At 38.0% G+C, this 17,150-nt stretch overlaps 2 protein-coding genes across 2 annotated transcripts; both read right to left on the bottom strand.

The window, feature by feature from the left end:
- foxo3a (forkhead box O3A) lies at positions 1–9,178 on the bottom strand. The gene is made up of 2 exons (XM_058749170.1): positions 7,694–9,178; positions 1–4,327 (listed from the first exon to the last, which is right to left on the bottom strand). Exons 1-2 carry the CDS (start codon positions 8,258–8,260, stop codon positions 2,966–2,968), a joined length of 1,929 nt encoding a protein of 642 aa, XP_058605153.1. The 5' UTR covers positions 8,261–9,178; the 3' UTR covers positions 1–2,965.
- A 742-nt stretch (positions 9,179–9,920) lies between these two features.
- afg1la (AFG1 like ATPase a) lies at positions 9,921–16,243 on the bottom strand. Its single transcript, XM_058749171.1, has 13 exons — positions 16,109–16,243; positions 15,279–15,496; positions 15,132–15,183; positions 14,919–15,020; positions 14,375–14,505; positions 14,101–14,200; positions 13,553–13,611; positions 12,861–12,943; positions 12,360–12,430; positions 12,017–12,117; positions 11,794–11,934; positions 11,596–11,712; positions 9,921–10,418 (listed from the first exon to the last, which is right to left on the bottom strand). Exons 1-13 carry the CDS (start codon positions 16,215–16,217, stop codon positions 10,290–10,292), a joined length of 1,413 nt encoding a protein of 470 aa, XP_058605154.1. The 5' UTR covers positions 16,218–16,243; the 3' UTR covers positions 9,921–10,289.
- Between the last annotated feature and the right edge of the window lie 907 nt (positions 16,244–17,150).

The following is a 17,150-nucleotide window of genomic DNA, read 5'->3' as shown; positions in this document are numbered from 1 at the left end:
TTCACTGCAGAGGATCCACTGGTGAGCAAATGATGTAATGCTAAATTTCTCCAAATCTGTTCCAATGAAGAAACAACTTAAAAGAAAATTTGGTGAACTATTCCTTTAAATCACTTGCTTATTTTACAACAAATTAAAATAAAGACTACAGAAACGCTTTGTGTTGAACAAGCTTTATTTACATGCACCTTACCTTGCACTACCTTGTTTACATTATCCAAAATTGAAATACACAGGTAAAGTCAAGCAAACATTGAGTGGATGATAACTAACGGCCAATTGTGGTGTATGGTGGTACACACCCAGAGTACGTCACAATTCGTGTTAATTCCCTCTTTAAGATTAAACTTAAAAAATGAATGAAGATCGTAGCAGTTGGTTTGAGAAGAACAATGATTCTACCCAAACAAAATGAAAAAATCTGAATTAAAAGCAATTAAAGGAAGCAAATTATGATGCTGAAAATGGATTACACAATATGAAACCAAGTAAACAAAGGTAAACACAGCACAATCAACTTTTTATAGTCATCTTAAATTCTGTGACTCCAGTTGATTATAAAAAGCAGATTATAAAAATCAGTGCTTAAGAAGCTTATGAAAATTCTGGGTGTGAAGCTGACCTTAACAAAAGGTACATTCGACTGTGATGTTAAAACAACATTAGGTGTAACTGAAACATCTGCAAGTTGTCCCTGAATGGCACTACTATATCATCAAATGGAATAGTTGCATTATTTCTTCTCAGCCTTAAATTTGGTTGTCTGACATGTTCAAGATCAACAGTGAAATACAGTACAACATAGGTGCTTTCTTACATAGCTTATCCGTACAGGCTGTAATACTACAATGTGGCTGCCTTTCATTTTTAAACCATTAGGATGCTTAAAACACACGGCCATCACAACTGATACACGCTTTCTAATAGCACCAGCCATTGTGTAGATATATACACATAAATGCTAAGAACGTGACATGCCAGCCGTATGAACTGACCCAACACAATTTCACTTAGCACCAAATGTTCTTAGCTTCATTTTTTCCTGCTACAAATACACAAACATCTAGTGGTCCTTAATCAGCATTCCAAAATGTATAACTGTTAATATACCTTATCTCTAGAATGAATCCATTATTTATGTGTATAGACACACACATATATATTCAGTGTACAGCACATATACACCTAAGCACTACGGGCCTCATTCATGAAATACAAGCACAACAGAAATGTATGGTTTGCAGAGAATTTTGTAAACCCATTCTTGGGTAAATGGTTGCATGCATGTCAATGTACAGTAAATGCACAAACACTAAATGGCATTGAATGCAACAATTTAAGAACTGTTTACAGATGTGTAAATTGTTCATAAAACCATTGATTTTACAAACAATTTATACAGCAGTGACTTCATGAATGAGGTCCTATGTGTGTGTATACATACAGAAATACAAATATATAGCTCACTCTATTCTAAAATGGTTGACTTCGGAAGTGAACACGGTTTAGAGGTGACGGAGATACTTGCGTTCAAGAATTCTGAGCAAGATAAATGCACAGGTTGTGTTAGGAAATCCATGGGAAACACTGACAAACTAGTTTCATACAGCAGAACACTAAATACATAGCTTATCATCATATCATATAGTTCACTTTTCTGTAGAAGGAGTCAAGGATACATCATGTTCACTGGTTTCACAAAAACACAACCTCTTCCCTTTTTCAGTTTCAGGAAAAAAAAACTAAAAAGTTGGATAAAGAGACGGATTTTCCATGGCCATTTTTTTCGGACAACAGAAACATTCTCAAGAGTTTGTGTTGTAAACAAGCCATTTCTGCAATTGTCCTGAGGACTAGTTTGGCAAAAGGCAAGTGTTCGTTTAGAGGACTAGAAATCTATTCATCTCAATCACAGTTACAAGAAACTACAACGACCTAAGGGCACCTACAGACTAGAGTTGACTTGATTTCAATGCGGATAAAGTATCACAACGACGTAGAAGAAAACGCAAAGGGTTTGCCAAAGTGACAATATTTTAACTGTCTCTGCAGTGCAATCTGTTGGAAGTACCAGCTGACTCATGAGAATTCAAATTCTTGCTTGGTTTTCAAACTGACCCAACACTTTCCACCCTCCCAAATATTTTCATAAGAGATTCTTACTGTGAGGCACCCTCATATGCAGTGGTGGGTTTTAGGGGTTTTGTTTTCTAGATTGACCAAGGGAGGTTCAGTTGTGACCCTCTCTCTATGATCCTCCATATAGGTACCAGCTGACCAATAAGAATTCAAAATTCTCAGCTGGTTTTCTGACTGAGCGACTCTTTCCACATTCCCAATTGCTTTCATGAGAGCTTTCTCTAGTGTGTAGGCACCCTTGAACGCGATGGTGGGTTCTGGGGATTTTATATTCTAAGTGGACTAAAGGATGAACAGCTGCCCAAACCTTTATATATATATAGACAACCTTCTCTCCACAGTGCTCCACTTGTCGTAGGGACCAATTTACTAATGAGTATTCAAGATTTCTGCTTGGCTTTCAAACCGACTTGGACTCTTTCCACACTACCAAATGCTTTCGGATATTGTATTCTAGATGGACTAAGGGAAGCCAAGCCTTCATATACGTATAAACAACCTACTCTCTACAGTACTCCACTTACCATATTCCAGCAGCGGAGTTCAATACCTAGCCATTGGCGTTTAGATTAACCTGCAAGCACTTCAAGGTTAAATTTGTTGAAACTCCTCACAACGTCCATCAAACCAGCCTCAATCATGACGATACAAAACATACAGCTACAAAACTACAACAACGACTGGGTAAATCATTGACGTTGACTCAAACTCATTCCAATAGATGTCAAATAGCTTTTCTACAGCATAATGTACAGTTGCTTTACAGTGGACAGTTGGCTCAAATGCGGTGTTCTGCCCCTTCCCTACATTCCTGGGCCTGGCTGGATCAACCTGGCACCCAGCTTTGGGAGGAGGTTCGTTTGGTACTGGAGAAGCTCCCTGAAGTCAGGTTAGCATTCTGAGAGGAGATGAGATGCGAATCGAAGCTGAACTCCAGGCCCTCGGCATCCATCAGATCGTTGCGGGTGATGGTATCCATGTCACAATCGAAACTGCCACTTAACACCTCAAGATCCAAGTCAGATGGGAATTGGTCCTGAGACACCGAGGTCACGCTGCCATTGAGACCTGACAACAACGAATCGGAGGAGTTGAGCTGCATAGATGTGCTTCTGAAGGGAGACTGTTGGAGATGTTGCTTCATCAAGCTTTGGTAGTCTGACTCACTGCTAGAGACACAGTTCATCCGCCATCCAGATGGCGACACCTTCTTGAGCCCCACTTGTCCTACAGGCCCAGCCTGGTTGGACATCATAGGGTCACTACGCAGCAACAGGGCACTGCGACGGGCATTCTGGGAGGAAAGGGAGGCACTGGCTTGCGACATAAGCGGATCAGATTGGGTAAGAAGGACATCGCTGCGACTGTTGGACTCGGAGCTGAGCAAGTCCTGCAGACTCTGATCGCTAAAGAGGGAACCGCAGGAAAACGTGGCCTGCTTGTTTTCCTGGATAGTTTGCATTGGAGATTGCCTCAGGCCAGTGACGGATGGAGGGCTAAACATGGAGTTGGTGCCATAGCTGCCAGAGGGAATTGCCAGACTGCTCCCAGAGCAGCTGAAGGTAAACACAGGGCTTCCCTGTAGGTTGGCCCCACTCTCGTCTTGGCCTGGAGACTGGGAAGCCGTCAGGCTGATGTTATCTAGAAGGTCGTCCATTAGGTTGTCAGAGAGGCCATCATTGAGGTTCATGGTTCCTGCGAGATCAGCTAGACGGGGTAGTTCAGTCAGTCCAGTGGACGGAGACATACTACTAGGGCTCGAGTACAGCATGGGCGACAGGGGGGAGTCGTCATCGGGAACTTCATCCACCTCAAGGTTGGCCAGAATTGGGGAAAGGCGTCCGCTTAGGGTGCTGGCATTAGAATTAGTGCGGGAACGGAAATCCGTCCAAGCATCGAGCTCGTCGCTACTGCGGGAGGTCGGGCTGCCGGTCCATTTGGACAGGCTGGAGGAACTCTCGGAGCTTCCGTCCTGAGTGGCCTGAAGAGCGGCTTTCTTCTTTGCGGCACGGCCACGGGCACTCTTGATGAGCTTATTACTGTTGTCCATTGAAACAGCACGTCTCCGTGGAGCTTTACCCCCTTTTCCTCCATCAGGGTTGACCATCCACCACGAACTCTTTCCTGTTCCTTCATTCTGGACCCGGACAAAGCGACTGTGGAGTGACAAGTTATGTCGTATTGAGTTCTGCAAAAAGAGAAGAATAGATAATGAGCTGTTCATCATAACACACACTTGAAACATTCATATACTTCTTGTTTTTCTTTGTCTTAAGAAGCAGAATAATGGCCTCATTCTCAAGCAAAATAATCTTGAACTCTGCAGAGCACAATGCTGAGTGACGAACATTGCCACTCTGACTTGATTGCTTTAAACAGAGGTTTAAGGGTCATGTGACCCCTCTGACCAATAGAGTCCATTTGTGTATGTCAAGAATTTAAAGCCTAGGTCTTCAACCCCTGCAGCTGGGGAACCACTATCCTGTGAAATTTTATTTCCAACCTGCTTCAGCACACCTGCTTGTGTTTTTTCAAGTGATCCTTAAGAAGACCTTGATTAGCTGTTTAGTTAACAAGAATATAAACAAATAAATAAACAAGTAAATTAAATTAAACTTAAAAATAAAAATAATAATAATAATATTATTATTATTATAATTATATATATATATATATATATATATATATATATATATATATATATATATATATATATATATATATATACACACACACACACACATTTATTTTTTATTTATTCATTTATTTATTTTTTTATTTTTTTAAACAACTAGGCATTTGTGGTTCCCATTCAAAAAGCCTGTGCTGAAATTCAGATAAATTTGCACGACACTTTTAAAGAATACAATATTCCAAAGCAGCTTTAAAGAAAAAAGGACTGCGTTTCATTTGAATTTCACACACACTGTTCAAATTGGTCTGGGCTCTGTGGTCAAGACCAATCTACAAGTAAATCAACCCACTCTACGCTGTCTGTTGGGCTGTGCAGAAAATTGGTCTGTGCTGTGAAATTTAACTGGGTAACTGAGTATTCGGCTTTTCGCATTTCACGTATGCAACAGAAAACAGGCGATTTTAGACACACCAGTGCAATAACTAATGGAACATCACATTTGGTGACCAGGATTTTCTCAAGGTAGTAATGCACCATAATACTAGTCAACTATCTAAATATTTTTCCTACTGCAGAGAAAGCTAAAAGACTCATGGGGACTTCCTCAATCGTGCACAAAGTTTAAGAGTGCAGTGAAGCTGCATTAATGTGGACTGCAGCACAGAAGGTTCAGCAATCCATAATGCAGCATAAGGGGGATGTGGTAAAATTCACAAGCGAGACATGGTTTTCCTCTTTGATGAATAGTCAAGCAGACCGAGTCTAAAAATGGAGTGAATTCATCAAATGCAGTGCCTGCTACATCTTGTAGAAATCAGGACTCTGCTCAACACTGTCCATGAACATCACCTTACCGACCTTTGAACCTCTCAAAGAGTGAATGGGCTGACCTCATAACACTTCACTTCCATTAATGCCTTTGCTTCAAGCCTATTACTGGATTTAATCTAAGACAGAACTTTCTCCTCTCTAAGAAGAACATGTTTCCCAACTCATTCTTAAAGTATGTAAGCAGTTTTCCTTTTTTTGCTTTAAACTGGCTAACTGAATTGATTGGATTGAGAATCTAATCTAAGACACATCCATCAGATTGTTTGTTGACATTCATAGCTACATTGATTACAAAAGAGATCATTAACAACTACACTTCGAATATGAGCAGTATCTTCAATAACAAATTCAATCAGGGTCCAAACCAGTTTGAATATTTAATTTATCCATGTTTGCTCTTCCTGCAATTACAATAACAATTGCAAATGAAGAGCATATTTGACATACATTCTTTGTTTATTATATCCTAATGTTTTTGAGTCCAAAACCCAGGTTTGTTCTTGACAGTTTTCATGAGATTTATCCGTTCATAAAATTTACATTAGTAAACCACTGCATTAAATAGAGTGTCAGATTATGTGAATGTAGCACTGCAAATCATTTTAAAGATTCTGTGTAACTGCTTTCTATTGAATTAAATCTACACAAGACCATGAAAAACAACTATAATAGATAAAGAGGGGCTGAAATCATCTGAAAGCCATGATGCAGTCCCTTTTGAGCAAAGCACCACTCAGAACAGCACTGGAGCGCCGCCAGTTTACACACAATGCTGTCTCTCAGAGTCAAACACCAAAGCTCTTCACACGTTGCTACACACTGACCTACATAGTTTCCAGTCAGCTGATTGCTTCTTATGCTGTAGCCAAGAGCCAATCAGAAGTGGAGGTGGGGACGAAACAGCCAATCGCAACCCTGACACTGACGATATGCCCATGGTTTCTCTTTTTTGCCTCCTTCAGCGGCAGGCAGATGCAAACACTCTGCAGGATGGCTTTATCTGCACTGAGTATGGCTGAGTATGTCAGTCTGCTAGGACCTTTTTCTTTTTTTTTTTTACAGAATCACCATTATGTCTGTTTTAGCAAATAGACAGGATTTAAACATTCAATTTGGCAACTAACCTGCATGTTCCTGTGGACTGCTATCATTGTGATGTGTAAAATATACATTGACTCTTAAATGTCTCGATCATGCAAAAAGGGCAAAAGTTATTCAAATTAATTAGGCATATTGTGTAAATATTAAATACAATAAATTCTAAATGTATTATTCTATTTCCCTGTTTAATACTGTAAAGCTGCTTTGACACAATCTGCATTGTAAAAAGCACTATATAAATAATGGTGACTTGACTATCATTTAAAATTAATTCGATATTTAGAAAAATCTTAATTTAAAAATATTTGGGAAGGTGCCAAATCATCTTTTTAAATGTAATATCTGCACAACAGCCTTACATCTGCAGGATTGCACAGGGATTTCCCGAGGTTTTTCTCTAATTCAAATCCAGCTATACCAAGAGCAGTCATTAGACTTGATTCCATGTTGGATAAATTGCTTTTCCAGGCCAAGCTAATCCCTCAAATCAAACAGGGATGAGAGAAGCGAGCATAGCAAAAGCCCTATATTGTTGGAGTTTATTTTCATGAAAAAAGGTGCGATCCTATTGATCATACAAAGAATAATTAGTGAAAATGTTATAGATATTGCTACATCTTGCTCTTTTGATTACACTTCAGTACTACTTGGTGAAATTATGAGGATAGCAGGGGCATTTAATAGCTTTTTATCAGGGGCACTTTCCACAATTTATCTGCTGTAACGCCCTTTGGCATGACCACAACAGCACGCACTTTATCAGCAAACCACACATGACTAGTTCTCCACATTTCCAGCATGCGTGTTGCACCCTGTAAGAATATAAGCACCTATAGATGTGAATTCTAGTAAACTGGGACACTTTTTGCCATTGAGATGTCCCAATGAACCTGAATTCACCCTATTAGCTGCAACAAATGGATTTCGAGAACACACACACACACACACACACACAAAAAAACAGCCCATCTCTTTGACCTAACGTACCTTCCATCCTGCAGAGCTGTTGCTGTCACCTTTGTCCTTGAAGTATGGCACATTCCGGACCATCCAATCATAAATCTGGGCCAATGTCAGTCGTTTCTCGGGTGAGCTCTCAATGGCTTGAGTGATGAGGTCCGCGTATGAATAGTTTCCCCAGGCGTTCCTGCGGGCAGAGGATTTTCTGGGCTGAGGAATCGGACCGTTGATGCTGGAGTCGTTGCATGCAGGCAGGGCATGTTGGGATGATAGAGGAGAGCCGTAGGAGTCTTTATCACTGACAGCAGCACTGGTTTCTATGGCAGGAGCAGCAGCAGCAACAGCCTGGTTTCCTTCTGTCACACTCACAGGCTTTGATGCGCCTGTAATGCCACTAGATGCACAAGCATCATCAGTGCCATTTTCATCCACCTCTTCCTCAGGAATGATTCCCACCTCTCCTGGTTCTGCTTTCCCGGCATTGGACTCCGGTCTGGGCAGAGGCCAGGTGCAGGACCTGGGCCTTTTTTGGGGCTCGAAATCAGGGTCTATGTCGACGTCCACATCTAAGGGCTTATCTAACTCCTCTGCCATGTTTCCCGGACTCCTTCAAATGAATGATGTATGGACGGCTTTTCTGAACACGACAGCAGCAGTGTCCTCGTGCATGCCATTAATGGGTCACTTCTAGAGTCCACATTTCAATGCGGGACACTTAGGGAGTCGAATTGATGTCGTGAGATGTTCAGGAATATTTACAAATGCGCTCATGGCCACTTCCAGCACACAGAAGGATTCGGTTATGAATCTCGCTCGTTTTTGCTTCGCTTTAAGCGTTAAATAAACGACAAAACGAGCGAAAATGCCTCCATTCGACTCGTTTAATGAAGCTTCCGTGGTTCAAAAGCATAAAGAATGGAACTGAGCGGACGGTCGCATTTGTTACAGTGTTTCATGACGTAGCGCTGCGAATGTGCTTCATTGTAACATTACATCATAATGCGAATGTTACATTGTTTCAGAACGCAGCTGCCGCCTTTTAAAATCGCTGATTGAAAGCGATCAGAAGGGCTGTACGTGAGCGAAAGTGTCCTCAAACGATCAAGCCATACCTCCACAGCCGTCCCGCTGCAAATCAGCACGAATGAGTCCTAACACACACACGACTTTCCCCAATAAACCTCCATGATCCCTCTTCCATGTCGGAGCAGGACGTTGCGTCCCGCAACCCGGGCGATCCAGCACTGCCAAAGCCCCTAATGCGCTGCTGCTCCGCTGCAAACTACAGAGAAGAACAGCAACACAAAGATCATCCGCCCCCTGCAACCAGTCGGAGGTACTGCTTCTTAAAGGGCCGGAGAGCAGCACTGGAGCTCACATCCACTGCCACACACGACATCTTCACATTACACAGATATGCCATCGCAAGAGCTCTTATTTAACACACTCTCTCGAATAATGGCTTCTAGACAAAGTGCCTCGTTCGCAATAGAATGGAACTACATTTTTATATTCTTTGAAATATATATATATATACTATAATTTTTTCATAGGTCCTGTTGGTATCTGCTGTAATTGATTTATTTAATTAGATAGATATTATTATTAGAATTATTATTAAAATAACTATTACAGCATCATTACTGTATTTTTATTAAGCATATTGTTATTATTCTTAAATAAAATGTTTATTTAAGAATAATTAATAAAATTAATATTATTAATAAAATGGCTTTTATCCAGCTATGACTGGAGTCTTTGTCTCATAGAAGTGTACTTCTTATATATATATATATTTTTTTTTTTTTTTTTTTTTTTTTAAGGTACTGCTTATTTTAGTAGAGGTGTTTGCACTTTTAAATTAAGGAGAACATTTTAAACTATTAATAGGAATATTAAATAAAAATAACTGGGTGAACAATAAATTTAAAAACATAATAATAATTTTACTAAACTACACTTTTCTTTGACAAAGTTGAGAGGCATCACTTATGCACAATGTGTGCTACAGACAAGATACAAACCAAAATGTAATACTTAAAATTTGGGGTTTAAACAAATTTCTAATCCTAAGTATGAGATTGACTTAAGTATCATCACAGCAAAGGTCCGACCATGTCCCCTTCATTAGACCTAAATATACATGACTAATACTCTCATATTATGTTTTGGACATAAATAATGATGAATAAACCACATAAATCTACCTGCAAACAGAATCACAAGAGAAAGCTTCAGAACAATCAGACATAAATAAAAGTTCAAATAGTTTTAATGCAAACAATCTTAAACAGGTTGCATATCAGCTATCTGTCAATAAAATATTCCACAAACCATTTACATAACCAGAAGGGCAGCCTGATTTCAAAACACATCTTTGGCAGAACCACATCCACATTCTTCCAAAAAAAAACTGCCCATCATTCAAGACCAAACCTCAAAAAGAGGTCTCTTATTCATGTTTGCATGTGCGTTTATAAAGTGCAGCATTATTTCATACAGTTCTGATTAAAATACAGTCCTCACCAAATCAAAATGGAGTTGATCCCAGGACCTCATGAGAGGCTGAGTCTTAAGATAGTTGAGATGGCCGCTGTGTATATGGAGTTAGTAATGATAAAAGCTACTTAGAGCTCCGATCTCCTGCAACCCAGTACTCCTCTGTTTGCATCTCAGTAAGGCGAGATACAGTCCTCTGGAAGGCGAACACCTCCTCTTCTCCTGTAAAGATCGCCAACGAGCTGGCTGCATCCTGATGCATTAAAAGAGAAAATCAAATCACTGCTGCCCGTCAATGTGAACAGATCATCAACACATCAAGGTTAAAGGAATGGTTCACCTAAAAGCTGACTCACCCTCAGGTCATGCAGATGAGTTTGTTTTCAATAGAGAAAGCAATATTATGGATTACAGACTTTTATTTTTCCTTATTTCCTTACAAAGGCAGTTTTTGTCTTAAGATGTTAATTGATGGACTTGGAGTGGTGTGGATTATTGTGACGTTTTTAATCAGCTGTTTGGTCTCTCATTCTGATGGCACCCATTCACTGGAGAGCATCCATTGCTGAGCAAGTGATGCAATGCTACATTTCTCCAAATCTGTTCTGATGAACAAACAAACTCCTCTACATCTTGCATGGCCTAAGTTTGAGTAAAATTTCATTTTTGGGTGAACTAGTTTATTTTTTTAAGACCAGTAAGGGGTTTTATTTTGCAGTATTAGTGGAGCATTTTATTTTCATGACAATTAAGCACACCCCACCCACCATAACGAAACTGAATATTCTCAATCGTGATTTCATTACTCTCATTTTGGCCAGTCCTATTGAGCAACACATACACCCTACTATATCAAAGGTTTGGGGTCAGTAAGACTTTTTAATGAAAGAAAATTAATACTTTTATTCAACAAGGATACAATAAATTAATCAAAATTGACAGTGAAGACATTTATGTTGCAAAAGATTTCAAACAAATGCTGTTCTTTTGAACTTTCTTTTCATCAAAGAATCATGAATTGCATCACAGATTCCACAAAAAATGTGTAGCAGCAAAACTGTTTTTAACACTGATAATAATGAGAAATGTTTCAGCAAATCAGCATATTAGAATGATTTCTGAAGGATCATGTGACACTGAAGACTGGAGCAATGATGCTGAAAATTCAGCTTTGATCACATAAATAATTTGCATCTTAAAATATATTCAAATAGAAAACAGTTCATTTTAGTGGTAATAATATTGCACAATATTTACTATAGAAATTTCTTTCAAAAACATTTTTACAAATATATCTCATTAAAAAATATATATATATATATATATATATATATATATATCTTACCAACCCCAAACTTTCAGCTTGCAACAAAAAAAGGTTCCTTATTTAATTCTCAAAGAATCTGAATAGAAAACAATTTGTAAATTACCCTTGAAATGCCCAGATCATCCAATAAAACATGAGTGTCATGATGGTCGTGATCGCCGTGGTGTTCATGAACAAACAGATCATCTAATGGAGCTTCAGCCTGCAACACAACTCGAACCTGTGAAGATGTTCCACCAAACTGTGAGAGGTGCCTTTAAGACCTTCCAACAGAAATCACAAGAACTTCATCATGACTTACCTTGTGCTCATACAGTGCGTCAATGAGAGTTATGAAGCGTCTGGCTTGCGTCTTCTTGTTCAAAGTGAGCAATGGAATGTTTCGGATTAAAACGGTGTCAAACACAGCAGAGATCTCCAGGTAGTCACTTGCTCCTATCGGCTAACGGTTAAAACAACATTACTCACTAATATATTTAATTTCAATGGAGGATGGTGAAAAAACATAGGAAACACAAGCTTACTCGATCACACAGCTCCTCAAAAGTGCAGTCTGCTATGGTCCCACATGCTTTAGCAAGTGTCAATATCCTGCCATGTACCTTTAGAGATCTGGGCCGAGTAACTGTGAGAAACAAAATGAACCTGAATCAAATTTGCATAAATTATAAAGTTAAAGCACAATGAAATTCTCAACTCACAAAATTTTGGATGCATAACACACACATAATGGTAAATACATTCACATCTGTAGCAATGACATCTAACGGGCTGCCATAGAAATTCTACTGAAGTTTTTACTGATAAACCATTAGCTAATTAAATGAGTGTTTTGTTATTTAGCAAACACATTAGCAGCCAACTTACTGTCATTCTGTTTGAAGGCCATCTCATCGAACAGCTTATCGAGTGTTGCATCAACATCAGGTTCACTGGAACTAAATTCAAAAATATTTAATAAATAATTCATCACTTCATAATACAATGCTTTTATTTACTCCTCCTTGGTCAAAGCACTAACATTGACTGTTCAAGCAAAGCATGTCCTGTTTTGGATGCTAAAATTCTTTTAATCTTAATATGAAAGGACAACAAAAGCAAACCACATGATGATATTGAAAACATGGCACATCCTGACTTGCCTAAGCAACAGTGACTCATCTAATGGTGCTTGTTTGGACTGTTTGAAAACTTATTATTTCTGTAGCTCTTTAGTGGTGCAGAAATTTTACACTTCAGCTTTAAACACTTCAGGAATACTTTTGGTCTTTGATTAAAGAAAGTAGTCAACTTCCATAACTGATTAAAAGTGCATCACTAAACTAATGCAGTAACATCTCATTTGTACAACATAATGAATTTTCTCACAGGTAGAAGAGTTTCCCAGCTGCAGGGCGATTTCTTCTCCGATAATCTATTCCGGAATCCAGACGCAGCGTTTGACAGTACTCCTGTTTACAAGACATTTGACCGCTGCTTTATTTGCAGCACTTATAACAGAAAGTAACTTAACATGCATTATCACTGTTTTGACTGTATTCCCAAAAGTGCAACAACAAGAGCATTAAAGAAATATTTCACCCAAAAATTAAAACTTGCCAAAATTTGTGTCACCCTTAGGCCATCAAAGAGGTAGAGGAGTTTGTTTCTTCATCAGATTTTGGAGAAATTTAGCACTTCATCACTTGCTCAACAATGGATCCTATTCAGTGAATGGGTGCCGTCAGAATTAGCCCAAACTGCTGATTTAAAAACATCACATTAAAAAAAGAAATTTGGCTTCACAAGACATTAACTGGTGTGCTCGAGTGGTGTGGAATACTTGTGGATTATTGTGACGTTTTTTCACTGCAGAGGATCCATTGGTGAGCAAATTATGTAATGCTACATTTCTCCAAATCTGTTCTGTTGAAGAAAAAAACTCATCTAGATATTGGATGGCCTGAGGGTTTCAGCAAATTTTCATTTTTGGGTGAACTATTCCTTTAAGTACACTACATAACACCAATAAACACTGCACTAAGTGTATTAGATAATACACCTGTTGCTAAAGTGCTTACCTTTAGCACGGCGATGAAAGGCACAAAGTTCACCCTCTGTAATCCGTTTTTGTACAGATCTGTAAAACAAGATATTGTGCTCCAAACAAACTTGTATTTGGAAGCCAAGAGTTACTGAAAGAAACTGCACATTATGTGACGGCTACACCCCAAAAAAAAAAAATTTATTAAAAAAACGGTGCATGATTTACTTCAATTTTCACTCAGATATTGCTAGTAAACATCCTTAAAAAAGTTACAGGCAAATAACATTGAATTAAACATTAAAATTAAACAGAAAGACTGAAATAGTATTTTCTTTTAAAACATACTCCAATAATTTAATTACAACTATTATAAAAATTTTGTAGTGTTGCACAGTCACTGGCAGTCACTTTGAAGAAGCAAATTTACAAATAACAGGCTTTTCAAAGAGTCAGTTGATCTCTTGATTAGTACAAGCAACTGATAAGTGTTACCCTTATATCCAAAAGAATGTGTATAACAATTACATTCATTCATTCATTACTACATTCATTCAGTATTTTGCTGGATTCATAGCTTCTTACCATCTGGAGGTCGGTTAGACGTGGCAACAACTACAACCCCATTCAGAAAGAGGTTCTCAAAGAGCTGCTTAAGAATCATGGCATCTGCGATATCAGTGACCTAATGTACAGAGAAAGCAAAAGAAACCTTAAAAATCAATACCGATTATTCTCAGTACCGGTTTTATTGTCACTGCATGGATTTAATAGATAACTGAAGCAGATCTCAGTACGCTGAAGCGATCACAAAGCTTGATTAGATTGCAACTACACGATTACTGAGTGAAACATTCACCTGAAACTCGTCAAAACACAGAAGACAGGCCTCCTCACTGATTTCTTCAGCAACCGGTGCGATAGGATCATACGCCTTTGCCATTTTACCCACTTTTCTCTTGGGCAAACTTTGCTTGAGCCGATGGATTCCTATACAAACATGAGTCTATCTGAGTAAGAGCAAATAATGGCAACTTTACTCATTTTGGCATCGGTTTATAATTGATATACAGAACTTAAACTCCTATATAGATCATTTTTGGACTATTTCAGTCACTCAGATGCTAAATAATGCACTCTGAGCTAATTTCTGTCTTTAGCTTAAAAAGCATTGAAGATAAACAGTGCCCATATCAGACAACATTGAAAAATAATATATTTACCAAATGTTATGAGGTTGTCACAAAATCAATAGTACTAATAGTTAAATACAATAAAAATAAACAAATAAAATAAAATGAAAATCAGTCAATTAATTAAAATTACCACAAACACCAATAAAGTGTAATCACAGCATCTTGTTCAAATCTGAAAAAAAAAAAAAAAAAAAATCATAAACTTACGTTTATGTACATCCAACATGAATCCATGAAAATGGACCCTTTTTTTCTTGGCTGTCTCTACATGATCATAAAACATGTCCATAACCATAGTTTTTCCTGTGCCTGAATGAGAAAAATGAGAAAATAAGCATTGACAACAGAACTGAGCAGCTTACTTCAATAACAAGACAAAAAAAGTCTGACTGAGCCACAACATGATGCCACAGAACTTACCGACATCTCCATATATGTAATAACCTTTCGGTGGCTTTCTCTTTGAAAAGAACTGTTGCAGAGATAAAAGAAGTCTGAATTTGTTAAAAGCACATCTGCAGCATATTATTTTGCCGGCTTTAGGCCACACAACATTGTGCAGTTTACCTTTGAGAAAAGTGTTGAGCGTTCATTGCTGTACCCTCGAAGATCCTTCTGCATCTGATCCAGTTTTTCCAAAACAGCCCTCTGCTGCAGATCTTCTCCTAACTGTCCATCTTGAATGAGACTGTTGTAATGCTCCAGCGGTCCGGCAAAACTGCCGCTTGGAGAGATTGTGGCGCTGGGCACTTCAACAGTCTGAGATAACACACTTGTGGCAAGACCTGCAAGACAGAAAATAGTTTCATGAGACTGATGTTTCACGACTAAACAAGAATACTTGTGTTGAACAAGATCAGCATGATTGCACTTCATTCAACATTTCTATTTCTCGTGATTATTTGTAAGTGCTGAAGGACCACTATCAACATTGTTCTTATTTAACATCTGTTCAATGGGAGAACGGGGCTAGTTGTCACAATGGTTATAGCTTACAAAGGTTTTGAATCAAGAGTTCAGTTTTAACAAGTCTTGTTCTCTCTAGCGGTGGTTTTATATGTAAGTTTAAACATCTAGATTAAAACTGTCTAGATCAACAACAAATGAAGATAATTTATGTAAATACTGTCCTACAATCTAAAATTACAATACTATCATAAATTCTGTAAACGCTGTTGAACCACTGACATACATTAAAGACAAGAGTCAAGAGAAAAAGGCGATACAAACCTGTTATATTTTAAGATTTCGTGATATTTATTCGAGACATTTGTAACATTTCTCTTATTTATCTAGAGTCGAACATACTGGGTGTTCTTGTCTTGTCAGAATGTCAGTGTCAAAGACGAACACAATGACATTATCACATAAATATTCCTATCATTGAAAGCCCTTACCTTTTTTAATACAGCTGACAATACCAGGCAAAGCTGACTTCGACAGAAGCTTATTTTTCACACAGAACTGAAGTCCAAGCGCCACCAAGGACGCTTTGCCGGCTGCCATGATGATTCAAACTGCGGAAGCTTTATTGCAAGGACGCCTTGAACAGTGGAGTTGGGCGTGGTCTTTGGACAAGGGAGCGATGACTCATGAATATTAATTAGTTGACGTGTCTCTCCGCTCCAGTTAGCCAGAGGAAACAACGTCAGAATGATCTAATTTATATTCATGAGTTTAGCGTAATTCGCAAATTCGCCTCTTGAATAGTGAGAAGCTAGGCGTGGCTTATTATATATATATATATATTTATATTTATATAAAACAAAATTGTCAATACAAAAACAATATTAAAAGCATGATTTTTTTTTTTAATTTTATATATTTAATAAAATATATTTCTATATTTTTCTGACAGTGTCCATGCTGTTGTACTGTTCATCATCTTTCTTATTCACAAGAACAAATTTCTTAACACTTTGCATAGATTTTAGTCTTTCTTGCTGAAATTTCGAATAGCCTACTGTAAAATCTCTTAAAAAGTCTAAATAATAATATTAATAACAAATTTCTTAAGAAACCATTCTTCCTCATTGATATATATATATATATATATATATATATATATATATAGTCATGGCCAAAAATATCGGCACCCTTGGTAAATATGATCAAAAAAGAGCTGTGAAAATTAATCTGCATTGTTACTTCTTTTGATCTTTTATTTAAAAAATTCACAAAAAGCTAACCTTTCATTGGATAATATGAATTTAAAATGGGGGGAAATATCATTATGAAATAAATGTTTTTCTCAAATACACGTTGAACACAATTATTGGCACCCCTAGACATTCTTATAAGTAAAATTCATTCATATTCATTCCATTCATATTCACAATTTTGAGCACTCCAGGGTGATTATGAACATGAAATTATCCAGCCATGGCTTCCAGTCAGGGGCGGATCTACCGGGGTGGCACGGGGTGGCAACTGCCACCC

This window comes from Onychostoma macrolepis, chromosome 17 (assembly GCF_012432095.1).
Source record: "Onychostoma macrolepis isolate SWU-2019 chromosome 17, ASM1243209v1, whole genome shotgun sequence".
Lineage (NCBI taxonomy): Eukaryota > Metazoa > Chordata > Actinopteri > Cypriniformes > Cyprinidae > Onychostoma > Onychostoma macrolepis.
Note: the sequence above shows the minus strand (reverse complement) of the source record. Positions and strands in the feature narration are given on the sequence as shown.